General features: G+C 41.4%; 1 protein-coding gene across 3 annotated transcripts in view; it reads left to right on the forward strand.

Moving 5' to 3' along the window:
* The window catches only part of LOC120369977 (solute carrier family 22 member 5-like), a 43,990-nt gene extending 21,408 nt beyond the window's left edge, over window positions 1–22,582 (forward strand). For 2 of the 3 annotated variants that reach the window (XM_039483884.1, XM_039483886.1), the window contains exons 5-10: window positions 3,747–3,873; window positions 10,221–10,321; window positions 13,140–13,354; window positions 14,794–14,976; window positions 15,718–15,853; window positions 16,812–19,927. In XM_039483884.1, the coding sequence (XP_039339818.1) occupies window positions 3,747–3,873; window positions 10,221–10,321; window positions 13,140–13,354; window positions 14,794–14,976; window positions 15,718–15,853; window positions 16,812–16,899 (850 nt within the window). In that variant the 3' untranslated portion in view covers window positions 16,900–19,927. Of the gene's footprint in view, window positions 1–3,746; window positions 3,874–10,220; window positions 10,322–13,139; window positions 13,355–14,793; window positions 14,977–15,717; window positions 15,854–16,811; window positions 19,928–20,355 lie in introns of those variants that run through there. The other variant, XM_039483885.1, reaches the window with a different exon arrangement.
* Window positions 22,583–22,907: the final 325 nt, after the last annotated feature.

Here is a 22,907-nt window from a genome sequence, read left to right on the forward strand (position 1 = left end):
TGAAATTAAGGTCAGATTCTTGTCTCAATAGCTCTGGATTTACACTGATGTAACTATGCTGGCTTCATACCAATAGCTGAAATTAGAATCTGGTCTATAAGTGTCATAGAAACACCCAAGTCCTACATACGCTTCAAGCTTCCTCTAGTAGCACTGCATCAGTGGAGAATTACTGCTCTGAAGCTGGTTAACATGGACTTGTGGTTTTCAGCCTGTGGTCCCTGGATCTCTGGTGGTCACCAGACTATGTTTAAGGGTACGTTTATACTACCTGCCGGATCGGCAGGTAGTGTTCAATGTATCAGGGTTCGATTTATCACGTCTCGTCTGGACGTGATAAATCGATCCACTAATCGACGCCCGTACTCCACCTCGGCAGGAGGAGTAAGTGGAGTCGATGGGGGCGCCGCAGCAGTTGACTCGCCACCGTGAGGATGGCCAGGTAAGTCGAACTAAGATACTTCAACTTCAGCTACTTCAGCTACGCGAATAGCGTAGCTGAAGTTGCATATCTTAGTTCGAAACGCACACACATACCCCCGCTAGTGTAGCCCAGGCCTACGGGATCCGTGAAAGGTGACTATGAAAATAAAGTTTCAGGCCCCAAAAAAGGTATTCCGTTCTTCTTATCAGTGAAAAGTATGTGAATACCCCCACCTACAGGTCAAAACCCAGAAATGTTGTTATTACCATGGAAACCCACAGTTTAGCGCTCTTTCTCACGTTGTGTCAAATGCCGTGCCAAGCAGGTGCAACATCCGTAGTTGAATTCCGTTCAGTCAGTTTTCAGTCTAAGACTTCTAAGATAGGGGTCCGCAGACCACAGGTTGAATGTCCAAAGGGGGCCACTCCTCCATTTGAAATTTTTTAGGGGTCTGCAAATGAAAAAAGGTTGAAAATAACTGACATAGACAGAACCTACATCTAAAGCTCTATCAGTAAAGAATTAACCTTTGCGCCAAAACCTCTGGCTTATTACCAAAGCCTTCCTTAAGAACTTTCCATAATATTAATTAATGAAGGATGGCTTAGTTGTTGGCATTATCATTAAGCTAGAGGAAATTTGTTGCACTTTTATTTTCTCACAGATTAATTTTTGTTCTCTTTGCACTTGGCTAGTTCTGTATTTATCTTAACTTTTTCTATAATATCCATCACTGTATTCTGATGCCTTCTGGTGCATTCTGATGCCTTCTCCTACATATGGTCTTATCTAGTGATGCCCAGGGCTTTTCTGCTACATCTTTTTCAATTAGCTCATCTAAATATCTAAGAGGTTATGTGCCCAAAAATAACTGCTGGCACATTTTATAGAATTTGGCTATCTTCCGCACCCACAAATCAGGCAGTTAAATGTAAAAGAGGTAGAAAATGTGCCTGCAGGTACAAGGTATGTAGGTGCAAAATCCAAGGCCAAAATGAGGCTGTTTTACAAAAAAGCCTTTATATGTGTATTGAATCTCAAGGCCTTCGCCCACATATTTGGAGAAAGTTCTAAGCTGGTTTCTAATGCTGTTTGGAATTGCTTTCAGGATTCTGACTCTTACCTTCCTGTCTGTATGAGTTGGTGTGTGCTTTTCCCCTTGTGACTCCAGGTTTAACTTGTTTGTCTTTGCATTTTGTTGTTTGGGATATTTTACAGATACTTTGTTTAGTTTACTCCATTCATGAATAAACATAAAATTAAATATCTGCTTATCAGCTTTAAATCTCTGTATAGTATCATCAGTCAAACAGTTATGGAAAAGGACATACAGTCTAGACACAATTTTTGTGTGGCCAAGACAAAATAAAAATGCTATCTGTGTGCAGTCTGTGCAGCTGCAGTTTACTGGACACTGTCGGATCAAATTTTACCCAACATTTATGTTTTGTTTTTTTTAAAAATTACTAGAAATGCTTCCATCAAATTGAGCAAACAGTTCATTACAAACAAGCTTTATAGAATAAATTGTCATTCTCCTCTGCAGCGTTTGCAACCTGAACAATGCAGCACTGTGCTAGTTTGTGAGAACCAAATATCAAAGTTGACCATGCTCGGTGAAATGCCTTTTGTAGCAGGAACAAAATTAGAACTTGTTCACTTTTAATAAACATAGTTAATTTGTACCATAGGAAGGGAAATATTTTTCTCAGGACTGTTCTGTCATCACTGCTGCTGTCAGGCAAACAAGGAATAAACAACAAGCCATGTTTGTTTCTAATGGACCTTAAACTATCAGTCAGATGCTGGCCCCTGGCTTCATCCCCTTTTCACTAGGTGGGGAGAAGAGTAGAAAGGTGGTGTAGAGCTACTTCCTACTCAAAACCTGCTCCAGAGTCCTGTGGCTTGCTTTTTTGAGAGGCTCTAGCCTAGTATTTTGGACAGAAGGGAATGATTTGCTCCTATTCCCGGTGAAGTCCATGGACTTCATTGAGAGTAGGATTAGGCTAAGAAAGGCAGAATTGGAGACCACTGGTAGCTGGGAGATGAGTTGGGATTGAGGTCTGTGGAACTTTATTCAGAAAAAGCAGCATTTGGGCATCTATATGATTTCAGAATTTTCCTCCACTGAATACTGTTTTTATGGAACACGATAAGCCTAAATAGTCCACAAGGTGGAGCTCCTTCTCTTCCTAGATTAGAGGTGGGCAAACAACGGCCTGCAGGCCACATCCAGCTCACGGGACTGTCCTGCCCAGCCCTTGAGGTCCCAGCCAGGGAGACTGGTCCCTAGCCCCTTCCCCGCAGCCATGCCGCCTCACGAGCGACGCTCTGGGCGGCAGGGTTGCGCGCTCCTGCTGAGCAGAGCTGCAGTGTGTCTGGCTTCGGCCGAGCGGCGCGTCTGCCAGACATGCTGTTCTGAGTGGCATGGTAAAGGAGTTGGGGCTGGGGGGTTGGATAAGGGGCAGAGGGTCCTGGAGGGCAGTCAGGGGACAGGGAGCAGGGGGCGGTTGGATGGGGTGGACGCTCTGGGGGATGGTCAGGGGACGGGGGTTGGATAAGCGTGGGAGTCCCGGGGGGCCCATCAACGGGTGGTGGATAGGGGTCAGGGCAGTCAGGGGACAGGGAGCAGGGGGATTGGATAGGGGGTCTGGTCCTAGGGGTGGTTAGGGGCAGGGGTCCCAGGAGGGGGCGGTTAGGGGACAAGGAGCATGGGGGATTGGATGGGTCAGGGATTCTGAGGGGGGGCAGTCAGTGGGTGGGAAGTGGGAGGGGTCGGATGGGGTCGGGGGCCTGGCTGTTTTGAGAGGCACAGCCTTCCCTACCCGGCCCTCCCGATGTGGCCCTTGGGCCAAAAAGCTTGTCCACTCCTGTCCTAGATAGTAGGAAATACAATATATAATTGAGTCCACTTTCTCTTGTGAAGGCAGCTTGTATATAGGTGTCTCATCTCAGTGATATCTACAATTATTAATTTATATGGCTCACTATCCAAATGTTACCCATCTACAGCACAGTGTTGTGCACCCAGTTTCACACTGCCTTAGTTTCTTTTGATAAAACATTTTCTTCCTATACTTTGCAAGTTCGATTTGTAGCTTAACTTTTTAGTCCCTTTTAAGTCAATGAACAAATTTCAATCTCTTTTTCACAGTATATGCTAATCTGCTTTGCATAAATGTGTGTTTTGTTTTTGTTTTTAATCACTGCAAGATACAGCACATTTTAAATGATTTATGCCTGTGGCGATATGTATGTGTGTTTTTGAGCAGTGGTCAGTGTGGAAATGCAGATGATGATGTTGTTCTGAAACCTGTTGCAGGGTCGTTCCAGAATCTCCCCGGTGGCTGATCTCTCAGGGAAGAGTACAAGAGGCAGAAATCATCATCCGAAAGGCTGCAAAAACAAATGGTATTACAGCCCCAGATGTAATATTTGACCCTATGGAGGTAAACTTTCATGTGTATTAAAACTGTCTGCCTGATCCTCTGGTTACTATTCAAGAAAATCCATTTCCAGATTTGTTATTTCGATTAAGGTAGTTCCTGTAACGTCCTAGGCACTTTCCTAACAGATTTTCACCCCATATCCTTCCTCTTTGTAAATCTTCTGAACCTCCATGACTTCCATTCCATGAGCACTCCAGCCAGAAAGAAAACACATCTCGGTGTTCTGCATTGTACCCGTTTGTGCCTTTTTCATAGTAGTCTCTTTAGGGCAGGCACTTTAATTTGTTTCATAGTTTACTTGTTGCTCTGTGGCTTGTACATACCCTGACCTAAGTAAACTATCTGAAATGCTGTCTTATCCCCTGTAATGCAGTAAATCTTCTCCCCCTCTTGAGAATGGACTCTGCTTCTTTATATGAGACAGCTGACACATGCCCGTGAATTCTCACTTCTCAGGGTGCTGGAGCCTGGCCACATGGTGGGGAGATTTCAACATATGATACAAGATGAACTTCACTTTCAGATTTCCCCCAGCCATTGATTTTTGGATATAAAGATCATTGTCCCAGACAGAGATGTAAAGGCCCCCCGATGGTGAAACAGAATAAGAGAGCACATAGCAAAACAGGCAAAAACCTGGCCTTAAACTAAAGGGATGAATGAAAACCCATGGACTCCCACTTGCTATTTAGGACCGTTCCTGGAGAAGGAGAGCCCCACTCAAATGATTTGAGGACTTCCCCTCAAAACTAGAGTCTAGCTAATATAATAGAGCCCTGACCACATAAGAGCTGTATCTTCCCTGAATAGGACCAAACCTATCAGGTTACAGAACTGTGCTACAGCCTGATTGGAGCCTTAAATCTCATGAGATTTCCAGTGTTCCCTGCCTTTGGCTAGGGCAGAGAGAGAGTGGGAACAGTCTTCTTCTGAGTCTTCAAATCCCATCCCTGGCACCAAAGAGCCTCTGAAACATTCTGTTAACTTAAAGCAACACAAAAGAAAACATTCACAATCCTCTCTGCGTTAACCTTTGTTACTGCAGCACAATTGTAGCCTGGCAAAAAGTCTGCCAATGTCATATGGGGCTGGTGTTGAATGTTAAAGGGAGAGACTGTAACTCCTCAGATTGTAAGCAGGGATTCATTGCAGGGATTGGGTCTACTTCTGTGCTTGGATAGTGTCCAACACAGTCCTGATCCTGGTCAGGACCTCTGGGTACTACTGTAACATAAATATATCCAAGCTCAGCATTTCTCTGAAAAACCCTTTAGGGTGGAGTCATTATTATGCACCATTTTCCTCTTTCTTCTTCCCTGAGCCCCACCAACATTTCCCCCCCTCCTGGAAGTTTTCTTTCTGTCTGAGCTGGGCTGAAACAATGTAGGATTTGAGGTGGGAAAAATGTGTTAATATCAAAACTTGTCTCATTTTTGGAGGTCACACTGACACCATTTGGGTCCCCCCAGTGATCCTGAAGGATGAGGGACTCCTGGACTTTGTTCAGTTAAGGAGCAGTGGGGTTTCAGATTATAGAGTTACATTCAAAGCATCATTTCTGTCTCATACCAAATGATCGGCTCTCTCAGCCACTCCCATACCTTCCTTCTGGGACCTGTCCCGTCGAGGATTTCATTGTCTGTGTATCCAGCTATTGGGCAGAGCCTCTTCTCACAGATAGCAACTGTTAGAACTTACACTATGTTCCTCTTTTTTAGTTTCCTGTTTGTTGATTTCTTGGCAGCTAATGGTGACACAACTGTATAGTTCTTAATAAAGATCATCTGATTTACGAGAAAGGGTGGAGAGTTGCACTGCTGCAAGCAGTTGACATATGACATATTTGTCTTTAGGGGGCAGCTTGTTTTCAGGAAAACAAAACTCTGGCTCTTAATGCTACTAAAAATGTCAGGCTTTTTAATGGACGATTTATAAAAACAACAAAAGGACCCTGCGAGGTGCTGAGGCTCCAGAGCTTGGGCTGCAGCATGAGCCCGAATGTCTACACCACAATTAAACACCCCCTTAGCCTGAGCCCCATGAGCCCGAGTCAGCTGTGACAGGCCAGCTGCAGGTGTCTGATTGCTGTGTAGACATTCCCCCAGAAATAGTTTACATTCACCTACATAGACTCATAGACTTTAAGGTCAGAAGGGACCATTATGATCATCTAGTCTGACCTCCTGCACAACGCAGGCCACAGAATCCTACCCATCCATTTCTATAACAAACTCCTAACCTATGTCTGAGTTATTGAAGTCTTCAGATTGTGGTTTGAAGACCTCAAGCTGCAGAGAATCCTCCAGCAAGTGACTCATGCCCCACGCTGCAGAGGAAGGCATAAAACCTCCAGGGCCTCTGCCAATCTGCCCTGGAGGAAAATTCCTTCCCGACCCCAAATATGGCGATCAGATAAACCCTGAGCATGTGGGCAAGACTCACCTGCTAGCACCCAGGAAAGAATTCTCTGCAGTAACTCAGATCCCATCCCATCTAACATCCCATCACAGACCACTGGGCATACTTACCTGCTGATAATCAAAGATCAATTGCCAAAATTAGGCTATCCCATCATACCATCCCTTCCATAAACTTATCAAGCTTACTCTTAAAGCCAGATATGTCATTTGCCCCCACTACTCCCCTTGGAAGGCTGTTCCAGAACTTCACTCCTCTAATGGTTAGAAACCTTCGTCTAATTTCAAGTCTAAACTTCCTAGAGTCCAGTTTATACCCATTTGTTCTTGTGTCCACATTGGTACTAAGCTTAAATAATTCATCTCCCTCCCTAATATTAATCCCTCTGATATATTTATAAAGAGCAATCATATCCCCTCTCAGCCTTCTTTTGGTTAGGCTAAACAAGCCAAGCTCTTCGAGTCTCCTTTCATAAGACAAGTTTCCATTCCTCAGATCATCCTAGTAGCCCGTCTCTGAACCTGTTCCAGTTTGAATTCATCCTTCTTAAACATGGGAGACCAGAACTGCACACAGTATTCCAGATGAGGGCTCATCAGTGCCTTATATAACGGTACTAACACCTCCTTATCTTCGCTGGAAATACCTCGCCTGATGCATCCTAAAACTGCATTAGCTTTTTTAACGGCCATATCACATTGGCGGCTCATAGTCATCCTGTGATCAACCAATACTCCGAGGTCCTTCTCCTCCTCTGTTACTTCCAACTGATGCGTCCCCAATTTATAACTAAAATTCTTATTATTAATCCCTAAATGCATGACCTTGCACTTTTCACTATTAAATTTCATCCTATTACTATTACTCCAGTTCACAAGGTCATCCAGATCTTCCTGTATGATATCCCGGTCCTTCTCTGTGTTAGCAATACCTCCCAGCTTTGTGTCATCTGCAAACTTTATTAGCACATTCCCACTTTTTGTGCCAAGGTCAGTAATAAAAAGGTTAAATAAGATTGGTCCCAAAACTGATCTCTGAGGAACTCCACTAGTAACCTCCTTCCAGCCTGACAGTTCACCCTTCAGTATGACCCGTTGTAGCCTCCCCTTTAACCAGTTCCTTATCCACCTTTCAATTTTCATATTGATCCCCATCTTTTCCAATTTAACTACTAATTCCCCATGTGGAACTGTGTCAAATGCCTTACTGAAATCGAGGTAAATTAGATCCACTGCATTTCCTTTGTCTAAATAATGTTACCTTCTCAAGATCAGGTTGGTTTTGCACGATCTACTTTTTGTAAAACCATGTTGTAATTTATCCCAATTACCATTGACCTCAATGTCCTTAATTATTTTCTCCTTCAAAATTTTTTCCAAGACCTTACATACTACAGATGTCAAACTAACAGGCCTATAGGTACTCGGATCGCTTTTTTACCCTTTCTTAAAAATAGGAACTATGTTAGCAATTCTCCAGTCGTACGGTACAACCCCTGAGTTCACTGATTCATTAAAAATTCTTGCTAATGGGCTTGCAATTTCATGTGCCAGTTCCTTTAATAATCTTGGATGAAGATTAAATGGGCCCTCCGATTTTGTCCCATTAAGCTGTTCGAGTTTGGCTTCTACCTCAGATGTGGTAATATCTACCTCCATATCCTCATTCCCATTTGTCATCCTTCCATTATCCCTAAGCTCCTCATTAGCCTTATTAAAGACTTATTAAAGACCACTGGGCATACTTACCTGCTGTAGCTATATCAGCCTTATTGAAAAGTGTTGAGGAATGAAGTTTAGGGCTGTTATTCACATTAGTAGTTCTTATTCATGCAGGTAGTTCCTTTGATTTCAGTGGGACACATTGTGTGTATAAGGATTTCTCACATTCAAGGCAGTTCTCCCACCATTTTTCATGTAGAAAGTATTATTCCCGTTGAAGTCAATGGAACTTCTTTCACAGTAAGGTAATATTCTGTGAGTAAGGGTGGCAGATTCAGGCCCAGTAAGACTGCAGGATTAGGCACTATGTAACTTTTGACAGTTTATTAGGATCAGAATCTCCAATGCAGTTGGTTTATAGGGACTTGATTTGGTATTAACTATTTTATACATTCTTACATTGAGAACTAGGGAATGCTGTATTTGTAGCTACTGTTACAACAGCCTCAAAGAACACATTCCTTCCATTCTCTGCATGTGCAAACCTCACATTTATTTACATGCATCTCTATGCTTTGGCTGCAATTTAATCTCAGAATGACCTAGCTGAAAAGGATGTGGACAAACCAGAGATTTCCTCAATCTCCAGGAACCAGCTTGTTGTAAAAACAAGAAATGTAGAACTGAGGCTGATCAGGAAGTTGGGGTGGTGTATCATAATATAGGGTTGGTCAGATCATAAAACCAGCAGTTGGATTGTCCAGCATACCTCTTGATTGTTGATTGTATGGATTAAAGTAGTGAACCTTGTACCCCTAAAGTAACCTAATGCTGTAGGAGAAAATGCTTCTAAACAAAAACTTCTGAAACTTACAGTATCAGAGTGTACTGTAACATCATCTGCCTAGTGCCTATTGAAGTGCCAGTTATTGTTTAGTAGTATTACTAACATGGTTAGGGAGTTCAAAGAACCAACATAAATCCTGTCTTTAGAATTTGCTGTTCTCAGCCATTTTGAATTTAACTTGAGAGGAGAAAGGAACCTCCCACACAATTGTTTTTGATTGCCTTCACTCAGTGTTAATCTCCACATATAGCAGTATATGGAATGACGCTAATGTGCAAAAAGCTCTTCTTATTGCAGTTGTAGAAATGGAAGTTTTCACCTAAACATAAATTGCCAAGGCTGGATAAAAATCATGATTAAAAATTAAATCAGATTATTGTTTCCGTGTTGATCGTTCTTTACTTCTCATTTTATAGTCTTGAATTGCTAAAGCGGATGCTTGTACTTATTTCCTTAATTGGTTTCCCAAAAAAAAAGATAAGTCCAGCATCGTTGTTACTGTGAGAACTACACAAACTCAGACATGAAATTGTTAAGTAAGTAGCTTGTGCTATATTGTCAACCAACACCATCTTCTGATATATCAAATGTCCGCAAGTCAAGGATGCTGAAATGCTTCAACCAGGCTATTAAGGGTTTGCAGTTTGAAGTTGGTGGGACTTATGCTCCTAAATCACTTACATGCTTTGGAAAATCCCTCCCTAAGACACTTAAATATAGGTTTAGGAGTCTTAAATTAGTCAGAAAAAATTAGTTCACAAATAACTTCTCATCGTTAACACTGAAGCAATTTTCTTTTGAAGTGACAAAATTTGTATGTCAATAAAAGAAGTTTTGAGTAAAAATAGAATTTTACCCTCTGATACGGCAAACACTTATGCAGATGCTTAACTGTAGTCACGTGAGAAGTTCCATTGAAATCAAGGGACCATTCATGTAACTAAAGTTACATACCTGCTGAAGTGTTTGCAGGATCAAAGACTTAACTTTCAATATTTTGTCTCTTGCTGATAGCAGTTTTGTTAAGAGACCCTACCAGTAATGACATTTTAAGAATCATTTTATAAATTAATTATACGTTTTAATTTAAAGTTGTAATAGCACAAATTTTCAAATTAGTTTTACAAAGCCTGAACCAGATTTAAATCAGTGATTTAAAAAAAAAATCCTGTGATTTAAATCAAGGGATTTAAATAATGTAAAAGTTTAAATAATGTTGGTAGTTTGTTCCAACGGTTAATTATCCTCACTGTTAAAAATTTGTGCCTTATTTATAATCACCCTGATTTAAATTTCTCTCTCCGTAAGGTGTCCTAAAGCTTCTCAAGATGTTTACTGCAGTCCATATTGCTCATTCAGAATAAACATTTTGCAGTACAGAATTGGCTCTAATGACAATGTGTCCATGTATTTTCCCCTAGCTGCAGGAAATGACTTCCCAGAAGCACCAGACGCACACCATTTTGGACCTAGTGAGGACAAAAAATATTCGATTTGTCACTATTATGTCAGTGATTATTTGGTAAGCAATAGTATACTCCTAGAACGCACGAGTACAAAGGCCACTGAATGATAAGCACCTGCTGTTAGGTTGTTTTTATTTACAGCAGTTTCTAAGGAAAAAGGAGGCACAGACAAAGTTATCAGCATAAAGTTCAAAGGCCAGTAAACTTCTGGCCAATGCTACAAGATTCAGATTAAACAGGTTGGTTTTTCATTTAAGGATTACAATAAGTGACTTTTTTGAGTAACTGTTAAAAAAAAGGCTTGTGAGAAGAGTGAATATTGACCAATGTTGAATATTCTCTCTGCTCTTGAACTTCTTGCAGGGATGTCTGCTGCCATTGTAAAAAGTGCACGGCCCACTCTGCCCTCCAACGTCACTTCCAGCAGCCACCATAGAGTATCTCTTAATGTGTTGGAAAAGCTGGCTAGCATCTCCTGCCCTACAAATAGTGTGCTCTGTATGTTTGGGGTATTAGTACTGGGAGTAGTATAGTATAGGGTGGCTGCAAATAACGGGGTACATAACCCATCACACATCTCAAACTATATGAGATGACTCTATTGCCACTGAACAAGTGAGAACCTCCCTAATTAAATCCGTTTGCCAGGCTCTAGTAGGTGGGGCGGAAGTCTGAGGCCTGATCATCACATAGCGTGTAAATCCTCCTACAAGAATGTTCTTTGAGAATCCATATCTGAGTATCAAGCTTTTCCGACATGACAGCCTAATGTAAACTGCATTAGCAGGGGGTGATGGGTCTAAAATTGATGATGCTTTGAGCTCAGTAATACTTTTTGAAAGCACAGATTTGAATATATGGCAGAACAGCTGGGAATTCAGTCACAGGTTTCAAAGTGGGGGAGGAATAGCTCAATGCATTGGCCTGCTAAACCCAGGGTTGTGAGTTCAGTCCTTGAGGGGGCCACCTAGGGATCTGGGGCAAAATCAGTACTTGGTTCTGCTAGTGAAGACAGGGGGCTGGACTCAATGACCTTTCAAGGTTCCTTCCAGTTCTATGAGATAGGTATATCTCAAATTATTATTTTTTTTAAGGGATAATTTGTGATAAGAACCATTCTTCTATCTCATTAAATCTGCCAAATAATTATTGTTTATAAATTATAGCTTAGGTTGCCAGGTCACACCAGAAAATCTGCAAGGCTGTAGTGCAGGGTTTCTCAAATAGGGGTCGCCGCTCGCGTAAGGAAAGTCCCTGGTGGGCCAGGCCGGTGTGTTTACCTGCCCCGTCCGCAGGTCCGGCAGATCGTGGCTCCCACTGGCCACAGTTCACTGCTCCAGGCCAATGGGAGCTGCTGGAAGCGGCAGCCAGTACATCCCCCTGTGCACAAACCCAGCAAGAAACTAATTGTCTTTTGGATTGCAAACTCTTTGGTTATTTATTACGTGTGCAGATAGCATTATAGGGCTTGACCTCCTTGAGGCTCTAGGCCAGGGATTGGCAACCTTTGGCACGTGGCTCATCAGGGAAATCCGCTGGTGGGCTGGGACGGTTTGTTTACCTCAAGCATCCGCAGGTTCAGCTGATCACAGCTCCCACTGGCTGCAGTTCACCGTTCCAGGCCAATGGGTCTGTGGGAAGTGATGTGGGCTGAGGGATGTGCTGGCCGCTACTTCCTGCAACCCCCATTGTCCTGGAACAGCAAACCACGGCCAGTGGGAGCTGTGATCGGCCGAACCTGCGGATGCTGCAGGTAAACAAACCGTCCCGGCCTGCCAGCGGATATCCCTGATGGGCCGTGTGCCAAAGGTTGCCGATCCTTGCTCTAGGCCTTGATAAATAATAATGATAAAGGTGAGAGCTCTGTGCCCACGTGATTCATTCAGAGCTTTCCCAATAGCTGTGACCTCCTCATTTCTTTAATGGTTGTCTCTTGTTGGTGAAATGTAACCTTCCTTGCTCAATGTCTCTCAAGATGTCCTAGTTCTCTAGTTCGTTACAGGCTCTCTTGTTGCTGAGCTACAGTGAAGTCGCAGTTTTGTTTTTCTGAGTACATTCCTCTCAGCGCAGAACTCCCTCTCCCCTTCCTTGTCTCTAGCTAATAATATCTAATGTAGGCCTCATTTTAATTTTGGAAACAGATTGAGTTCACTAGTCAGGATTTCTAACTTTCATGCTAAGACTACAATTATTTATTATTAGTAGTATGATTATTGTAATCACTCTAATATGGGTGTACCACTGCCCTTTACTTGGTGCATTCAGAAATCTTCAGCTGTATGTTAGAAACCCTCTATGCCAGCAACAATCAGAAGTTCTTCAGACAGTGTAGCAGGGACCCAGTCTAAAAGTGACAAATGCATGAATCGTTTTTGCTAGGTCTATATTGGAGAGAAATTGACATGGGCATCTAGTCAATCAAAGGTAGCGGAAGCTGTGTATGACCACTGTTGTTACAGGAGCTCTAGTGAGGATCCAGTAGATTGTGCTTACATGGACTCATGCATCAGCAGGGCTAACAAATGTCTCTGGAATCATCTAATCGGATTGGATTCCTTTTTAAACTCGACAGGAGTTTGTTTTTTTTTAAAGTTGGTTTAAATTCAGGGGGAAAATGGACAGATAAATTCAGTCTCTAGAAGGCCTTGTCTGAGTCTGTTACACCACTGCATACAGCAATAAATCTACCTGATACTAGCTTCACAGCTGAGAAAGTCTGGTAGGCACTGACATTCCTTACATAGGCAAATCAATGTTAATATTTAGCACAGTAATTATGCGAGAGGTATTTGGCAGTCTGTGGCCATAGGAGGCTGAGGAAGAGCAGGAACAAGTCTGTCTGTCTGATTCTTTCCTATTTTCTGTGTCTTTCAGGATGACAATCTCTGTAGGCTATTTTGGCCTCTCACTTGACACTCCTAACTTGCATGGTGATGCCTACGTAAACTGCTTCCTCTCAGCGGTTATTGAAGTTCCAGCATATATTATAGCCTGGGTGCTTCTCCGAAATCTCCCCCGACGATATTCGATGGCTGCTGCATTATTCTTGGGAGGCTGCGTCCTTCTCTTCGTTCAGCTGGTCCCTCCACGTATGAACTTTTTAGCTGATATCAATCAGATTTTTTTAATGGGTAAATTCCAGTGCCTAGCACTGGGCAACTATGTGAGGTGAAGAATCTATGTGGAGGAGAAGAATCTTTCTCCAAAGCTGTAGACCAAATGCAGATTCTCCTTACCCATCCTTGCCCTTTCCCTCCACATCTGCTTGCTGCTGCACAGGGAGCTCATGTGACACAAGGGGTATGTCTCCACTAGATCTGCAGGTGTAATTTCCAGCTCAGGTAGACTTACCTGTGCTAGCTGTGATCGAGCTAGCGTGCTAAAAATAGAAGTGCAGCTGTGGTAGCACAAGCAACAGGGCAGGCTAGTGGGGGACGGTATGATCATGTCTGAAACCCTAGGGTACATGCTCAGGGTAACTAGCCCCTCCTCCCACCCGTGCTGCCATGGTTGCATTTCTATTTTTAGTACGCTAGCTCAATCAGAGCTAGCACAGGTATGTCTTCCTGGGGTGAAAATTACACCTCCAGCTCTAATGTAGACATACCCAGTGTCAGATACATTCCTAAGCCTTTTCTTTCTCTAAAGTAAAGATAGTTTGTTCTCTTTATGGTCTGTTAAGATTCAGACTCTAGTCTGGTTTTGCCCTAATTTACACCCCTGGAGTCCCAATAAATTCATGGTGTGGGACAAGGTTTAGACCAAATGGAGCAGTCAATTGGGTGGCACCAGAAGCTGGCATAATCCTGCAGAACTTGTCTCCAGAAGAACGAATTGTCAATGTTTTTCCAACTTCAGTCTCATTAAGAACTTGAATTTCAGGAGAGCTATTAGGTAGTCTTTGTGATAAATAACAATACTAAAAGTAAACAAGTGTCAATACTTTTTTAAAAAAGTGAATGTTTGACAATTAAAACATATTTGAAGGAAGGTATCTCATACTTAGAACCCCACTATTAAGTAGCCTTCTGCTAGGTACACTAGAGATTGTTACCATACTGGTCTGTTGATGGCTTTGACCATGTATTTAGGGCTTGGTGTATAAGCATGTTATTGCAAATCAAAGAATAAATAAATGAAAGTGAGAACTGTCTTGCTTATTCTCCAAGAGTGACAGGTGGGTTATATTATTTGCTACTCCTGGTCTTTAAATCACCTGTACATTGATATGTGTTTTATTACAAAACTCATCCCACTAACTAGGGTTGAACCAGGATCTTAGAAATACATTGCTAATGTGTTTCTCCTTAAGCTATCTCTCTGTTCTCAAACTTTCTAGGTGGCAGGACTGGATGACCTTAGGAGAAAGATGGTTTTATTTTATTAAGAGTCTTTATGTTAAAATGAATCAACCAAGAAACCCCAACACTGGAATTAAGTTGACAAGAAGTAAAAAATAAAAATGGGGTTAATAGATGCAGTGACTTGTTACAGTTTGACTGATGTTCTGATTGGATCTCCCTTTCAGACCTTCACATCCTGTCCATTATCTTGGTGATGCTGGGTAAATTTGGGATCACGTCTTCCTTTTCAATCGTTTACGTTTATACTGCTGAGCTGTACCCAACAGTCGTGAGGAATATGGGAGTTGGAGCCAGTTCCATGGCCTCCAGATTGGGCAGCATCCTCTCACCTTATTTTGTTTACCTTGGTAAGATACCAGCTATTGTATCTCCTGCCAAATTGGCTAGTACTGAAAACAAAATCGAACAGCTGCAAGGCTAGGTTGATTTCCGTAACAGTGAATCAGTGCTTCAGTTAAACCGCAGTATGTCTTTATAGTCATACCCTGGACCTTACAAGGCAAGATAAGAGCATTTCCCTATATTTGTCACAGATTAGTCAACAAATATGCTATAACAGAATGTCAGCTGCTTCTACTCTTCTCAGTGAGTAACCTCAGCTCACATTTAGAAATTCTAACATTGCTCAATACTTTGATTTGGAAACACAGAACTTGAAGAAATTATGCCCATATAATAGGATCTGTATTTGGCCATTAGTTTCCTAAAGAGCATTTGGCCTCAAAAAATCACTGAACAATGATATCTGCGTATTAGAGTATCTCTTCATTAGGCTTCTGAGGCGACATCCTATCAGGATGAATGGGGCAGTTCACTCTTCTCTCTCAGCTCTTTTTTTTTTTTCTTCAGGCTGTCTGGAGACTCAGGGAAATGCCACTATGAGCGGATCTTTACCATGTGAAAGTTATCTTTGCAACCATGTGGACTGTAGACTCAACTTTTTTTTAACATGTTTATATCTTGCAGCACAATGGTACTGCAATTTAGACAACTATATGTTTGCATTATACACAGGACCCAAATATTAACCACTGGTTCATCGTGGTGGTGATGTAAACCTGAGGTCAGCATGTCCTATGTTCTTTTAGGTGCCTATGACAGATTCCTGCCTTACATCCTCATGGGAAGCCTGACTGTGCTGACGGGAATCCTTACTCTGTTTCTGCCAGAAAGTTATGGTACGCCACTCCCAGACACCATAGAGCAGATGCTGCGGGTTAAAGGGTAAGTGTTACCTTCTAATCTTCTCTCTCAAGAAAATTCTACCATCTCTGAGAAAAATGTCCACATAAAATATAGTTCCCTCTTAGCTGTTTGGTTCCCGGTTGTCTTTTGGGGGTGGTAAACTAAAAAAAAATTAAGATCTCAAATCAGCAATAGAATTGGCCAAATGGAACTCCACTGAGTTACAGCAGAGATGACTATCAGCAACATGCTGTGCATACCATACATGGTGCTGCTTGAAACTTGTTCACACATTGGAGGGAGCTCTTAGAAGAGGAACAAAAAAGTTTAAGGAGTTGTAAGGATTAAAGTATGAGAAACAACTGAACAAGCAAATTAAATGGAGCGTGGGTAGGCATGCGTAGCTTGTCTCTGATGGGTTTACACAGGTGTCATTAGAGGAAGAATTTAGCCCTACTAATGGAATTTAATTGTGATTCTGTTGATGATTCATGAGCCTGAATAGAATCCAAGTCATTCTTTCTGAGTTGGGTGGCTCTGTGTACATGAGTACACCGTGCCCACAGGAAATAAATATGTGAAAAATGAGCTATTTTATGTAGTCTTTTTAAGAGTATAACCACATTTAAGATATTTAACATAAACATCCTTGACAGGTAGCAAACATGGTAAAAATGTTGAAATGTTGTTTCATAATATGGAAGTTCATCATTCAAATAATTTCTCCTGATACGAATATAGGTAAAAAGTCCCCTGGGTATCAATCAGAAGTGTTCAGCACTTTCAAATCCCGTGGAATCACAAGGTCATTGAGAGTTTTCAGCACTTCATTTTCTGATTTAGGAAGATGCTTAAGCATGAATGTCATCCCACTGAAGTCAGTGGGATTTTAAAGTAAGGCACATGCTTAGGTACTTTGCTGAATCAGGGCCCATATGGACAAACTTGCATTTAGGATTTTGGAGGGTACTGTTTTAATGCACTATTTGTTTTACAGACTCAAGTACAGACAAACATCTAATAGCACAAGGGTTTCAAAGGATGAAGAAGAAAGCCCAGTGATTCTTAAAAGCACTGCTTTTTGATGACACTACACTGTATACTTCATGATGGATTGAAAAGTAAATTTACTTTTCTTTTAATTTTCCTTCCGGAAAGGGCTAGTAGCAACACTTTGTGTCCTGTAATTATAAACTTATTTATTAAATGAAAAACTGTTTTCAGTACGTTCTTTTTATATGAACGTAGATACTGTATTATCCCTTTGTGAGATCTCCATCCACAGTCGTTTAATGTGTCATAAACACAGAACTATGTTGGATAAACTCAGTTTATAATTTTAAGAATGACTATGATACTCTTACTGTAGACCTCAATATCTAAAAGGTGCTTGTCACTGAGTGCTGATGGAGTGAATTCAGTCCTTAATGAGCTTAAGATAACTCATGTTAACAAGAGTTAAAAATTGCCAGCTCTTTTCAAATTGTAAGTAAAGGCTGCCAGTGACACTGGATTTCTCGACATGCACAAACACACATATCTGCCCCCGGGCAGGGAGCTTGTTATAAAGTAACAAAGGTGGTGAAAATACCTGGCTTGGCAATTTTACATCAGAACATAAATCATACACAGGTGGCTTTGCACATGATTAATTCCTGAACAAGTTCAGGGATGAAAAAAGAAAAACTCTGACAAATGAATTTGAAAACTTGACTTTATTTTAGCTGGAAATGGATTGAGATTTTCTTGCACAAATCATTTGCAATATTTGAGTTTTGCTAGCAAAGTAATTCTGATTGTTTTCAAATATCTTTTTAATGTAACCACAGGGTGAAGTTGTTTACATCTGGTATTGGGGTGTGTCCTATTCCAGGTGCTTATTTATTTTTAAAACTATAAATAGGTTTCATCTGTATTTCTTTTATCCTTTTAGGATACAGTATGTAAGCTAATCCTTCTTAGTTTCTGTACAGTTTGATTCGGGGCATTATGTCTATTTTCAAAACTTTCTGTTTTGTTCTTTTTTGTCAGTTTCCTCAACATGGAGGGCTAAATTCCACTCTCAGGTGTACGCTGTGCACCCACATAAAATTGAATGTGAGGGGTTACATGGGTATAATTAAGATCAATATTTAGCCTTAAGTCCTGGCCATAAGCTCAACTAAGAGCCAAGAATGTCATTTCACATGTTCTGTTTTCTCACAAATATCATGAAATCAGTGGAAAAAAAATGTAAAGAGCAAAACCAAGAAATCGTGTTGAAAATCTGCCAAGAGCCAATTCCTTTGATTGCAGAAGCTGCCTTGATAGCATTTGTGTTTCAGGAAAACTTCGGTTTCTCTCTCATTTGGACAATGCTGAACACACATTTCTTCACACTGGGACAGGTTTAAAAAATGAATTTCATGAAGCATTTTGTGGTACTTTAACTTTTTTGGAACAGTTTAATGAATAGAGTCTTACCTTTCAGTAATCAAAGCTGTTAGAGGCTTTTCTTTCTGGAAAAGCAGCTATTTACAAACGTTAAACATTTTACTACTGTGTTAAATTTAGCAGCAGCTAATTATCCTGATAGCCACGGTGCCTTATTCTCTCCCTGAAGACCATGCTGTAGCAACACGTTTGGTACAGTGCCTCCTGCCTTATAGAAGTACGTTGTAAACCCTTCCTCTCTTTCTTGTCCTTACTGTGTGCATGCACATTGCATGTGCTGTATGTGTGTGAGTTGAACCTGATCTGATTCTGCCTGCTCACAGCTAAAGTTGTGAGATTTTATGTACCTTAGCCCTCTCTATTAAATCTCTATCAGATGTGCCATTGGTATGTCTTTCATCATCTGATGGAAGTAACTGGAAGTTGTGTTTTGGGGTATAGAACTGACAAATTATCCTATCTAAAAGGGAGCTGCAAGTAACATGCAAGGCCCCTATTAACTTTTAAAAGGAGATTTGTTGTTTCTCGCTCTGCCCTTCTGCATTTCCTTGTCCTGTTAGGGCCATTATGAAATTTTGAGTGAGATTTGCAAAATTGACACAGGTCAATACCATTCTGTACAGTGGTCTCAAATCATACACCACTGCCTTATAAAATCCACTTGGCAGGGACTTGTCACTCTGTCAAGACAAGAGCGTCTCCTTTGAGTCTGCTTTGGGTAACTTTGGTTACAGTGTTTTGGCTGTATTGGCATTTTCCCCTCCTAAGAATTGCACTTTGCAACATTCCGACCAGAAGGGCACAAACAGCCTCTTAGAGCATATGTCTACACTTTGCACTGGGGGTGTAATGCCCAACTCTAGGAGACACGCCTGCGTTAGCTGGCAGTGGGCTAGCCTGCTAAAAACAAAATGTAGCTGCAGCAGTGCGTGTGGCAGGAGGGGCTAGTAGCACCAAACACGTGGAATTACACCTCGAGGTCAAAGTGCAGACATACTGACTTTCTGTGTCCTATGCATGAGATCATTGGAATCTGTTCTAAAATATAACGTGAAGTCTTACAGCATGTGGGCTTTTAATTGATGCCTAATCTAAAACGGGAATTAACTCCTGGCCGAGGTCTGAAATGCCCTTAACACCTCATTTAGCTGTTACTTTCTCCACTGATTTATTCCATTATGTCACTGGACAATGAGATTTTCTTTTTTAAATGTTCCAATGTTTACTGAGCAATCTTGAGGACAATGGTTGAGCCAGCTGAACGGGGAATTTCTCAGTTGTGATGCAAGGTAGATATACCATGGCAATAATGAACAATTCTGATATCACAGCATGTATTTTAATGCACATTAGTCTTCTAAAAATGGAAAATATAACACAAAATATCCTCCATGCTTCTGTAGAGTGTATGGATATTTATGTCGTATATACTCGTTCATAAGCCAAATATTTTTGGTAAAAAAGTGATGCATCAAAGAGCAGGGGTCGACTTATAAACAGGTCTACACCAAAATTTGATGATTTTAAACTCTATGGAATCATAGGATTGAATATCTAAAACATTGTCATTTTGTTTACCTGGAGTGTCTGCAGGCATGGAGTGCCTCAGCTCCTTGTAGCCACGGTTCACCATTCACAGTGGCGCATGACTTCCTGCAACTCCCATTGGCTGTGGCGAACCGTGGCCACAGGGAGCTGAGGGGCTCCATGCCTGCAGATGCTCCAGGTAAACAAAACATCCCGACCCGCCAGCGGCTTACCCTGACGAGTCAGGAGCCAAAGTTTGCCAACCCCTGAAATATAGGGTCAGCTTATGAAAGGGTCATACAGTTTTTGCTATTTTTACGTAACCATCTTGGGGGGGTCGGCTTATAAACGAACGGGCTAATTAATGAGTATATACGGTATATTAATCTGATTCCCATTTGACAGTTTACCCAATGCTCTGTTTTCACAACTGGTTTTGTTAATGGGTGGCACTACCCACCTGGGTTATTTTTCTGTATGACTCAGTGGACTCTCTGATCTTGAAAAGCATGCACTAATTTTAGTAAAATAAAAACCAGCTCAGAATCTAACTGAAATATTCCTCCTATGTTCTTTTGGAGGTGTATGTTAATAAGATCAATGTGCAGGTGAAGAGAGTCACAGATAAAATCTAGACTAGAGGAACATTGAAAGTGATTACCTGAACCAACAGTGACATCAGTAATGGCAATAGAAGGTAAGGTCTGGAGGGGCTTACCACAATTGTAGATACTTGTAGAACATTTTGGTGGCACCATATTGTATCTAAACTTTGGCAGACTCATTTTGAGTGCTACATGTTCAGACTTTTGTAGCTTCAAGACATCATATCAGTAATGGTCTTTAAAGATTCTGTTGGCCTGTCACTTGTTTTTAGTGTTTTGTAGGTTGGGGTGGCATTGGGGCCTTCTGAACTGCTCTGATCCGAATATAACATTTTTACAAACTGAGGTTTTTGGAAATGCTCCATTCTTTCTAAAAAAAAGCCAACATGTAAATTTAATAGAAGCCTTCCTCCTTCCATGACTCACTTTCTAAACCAGAAAGACCCCTATCAAAGTAACATTAGAACAGGGTCCTTTAGTACCAGCTAGAGTTCCAAGGTGCGATCATCAAGGTGTACTGTGTAATTCCATCTGCTATTATGTAAAGGCTTTTAAAATTGTACCATTTTTCATTTTTACAAGTACGTTAGTTAACAGCAGATATACTACACAGAACATAAATATGTGACTATAAAGAAGACTTTAACTGTGCTTCAGTTAATAACTGAGGGCCCTGTTCTGTCATCCTTACCTTAGTCTGTGAGTAGTCCTATTGCTTTCCGAGGATTAAAGTACTACTCATTGGAAGGGTGGCAGAATCTATTCCTGAATGAGGGGTTGTGCTAAGATGGTAAATTCACTGTAATATTTACACCAGGGTAGCATGCAAAATGGATTCAGGCTGTTTTAAATCTACAAAAGCTGGAAAATTCAGAATGGGTCATGCATTCTTTTCCTCATCTGCTAGGAATCGCTGCCTGTGTGGTACATAAGATTCCTTGCTGATAGACAACCTCCATCATCGCTATGAGAGACATGGCATAGTGGTCATGAGCACAGGGCTAGGATCCAGGAACACCCAAATTCTAATCCTGGCTCTGAGATCGACTCCCTTTATCATTTTGGATAAGTCACTTTGGCTTTGGTACGTCAGTTTCCCAGTATCTCCAGTAAAATGGAGATAATACCACCTCTCAAGGCTGTTGGAATTAATGAATGTTTGTGAAGAGTTATGTAAATGCTCAGGATGATGATCTGCCATTTCTGAGCACTAGTTAGGATTTTTAGCTTTACTTCTGAATCTGGCTATGAATTTAACATTATAATATAGTGTTAATTTTAATTGGCTATTGTTTTGTACCACCTGCTGCCAGCTGATCTCGGAGCACTTGTGATGTTAGCTTCACCAGTGCTGGTACACCACCCCCTTTCGTTCTCCTAAATTACAGATTGGGAAAGAGAGGCACAAAGAGGAGGTGGCCAGGGCCCCACAGAAAGTCTGTTACAGAGCCAGGTGTAGAACCTGGGTTTTCTCGTCCCCAATCCTGTGCTTTCACTCTCAAACTCCTTTCCTAGTGCTATGTAAAACCGCACTTTTGAGAGTGCTTCCTTTTGAATGTAGGGCACATTTAAAATGTACATTATTCTCCCAAGTGCATGGTGAGACTATCTTCTTTCAATAGCTTTTCATTTGTTCAGAGGATCCATAATAATACCACTGCCATGGTGTAGATGTCTTGGAAACTGTTTGCCGTTGGTGCGGTAGATGCCTGGCTTGACACCACAGCTGTGCCCTTTATGTCCTGGCTCCAAGTGGCTCAGACGTTATTATAAATTGCTCTCTAAGGCCCTAAGCCTACAAGCACTTAGGTAGCTCCACTCACTGGAGTGGTCCTATTGCACTCGGTGAGACTCCTCTTGTAAATAAAGTTGTCTGTGTTACTATTTGTAGGATTGGGGCCCTAAACTTGGACAGCTGGAAATTATTTGATCACAACATGAAATCAGCTTAGATAGCGTAGTGCCTTGCTTGCAAATGCACCTTGGGGCACTTTATGATACCACTTATGCCCAGAGCCTTGTATATAGGAAGCCAAATATTTTCAAAATCAGAGTGGTTTCTTCTGTGAATGTAAATACTCTAAGTATAACAAGGTTGATTTAAAATAGTTGATTCTTAAAGCATTTTCCTGTGAAAATTGTGATATGATATTTGTAATATTCTGAATAAAATCTTTCTAAAGAGAACTCCAAATATGAAGTGTTGTCCTGGTGGTTTTTATGCCTTCATGGTTTTTTTCTTTATTCATTAGCCAGATGAAATATGGACTGTCCTGTGCCTTTTTGGCCACCCCTCCTCCCTTTTTCAAATCTTCCAGGCCTTATCATGCTTCATCTCACATGGCACAATGCCATTTCTCATGGATTTCAAGTCAAGTTTGCTCTGAGCAAATGTCACACTTAGGTCTTCACCAAGGGGAGCATTGTCAGTTTCCACAGCCAAATGAGTGCTGGCTGCAGGCTTGCAAAGAGGTGATTGGGATGCAAAGGAATTATGTAACCCATGCCTGCTTGGTGTGGTCCTCTGT

The sequence above is a fragment of the Mauremys reevesii genome, linkage group 8 (genome assembly GCF_016161935.1).
Source record: "Mauremys reevesii isolate NIE-2019 linkage group 8, ASM1616193v1, whole genome shotgun sequence".
Classification (NCBI taxonomy): domain Eukaryota; kingdom Metazoa; phylum Chordata; order Testudines; family Geoemydidae; genus Mauremys; species Mauremys reevesii.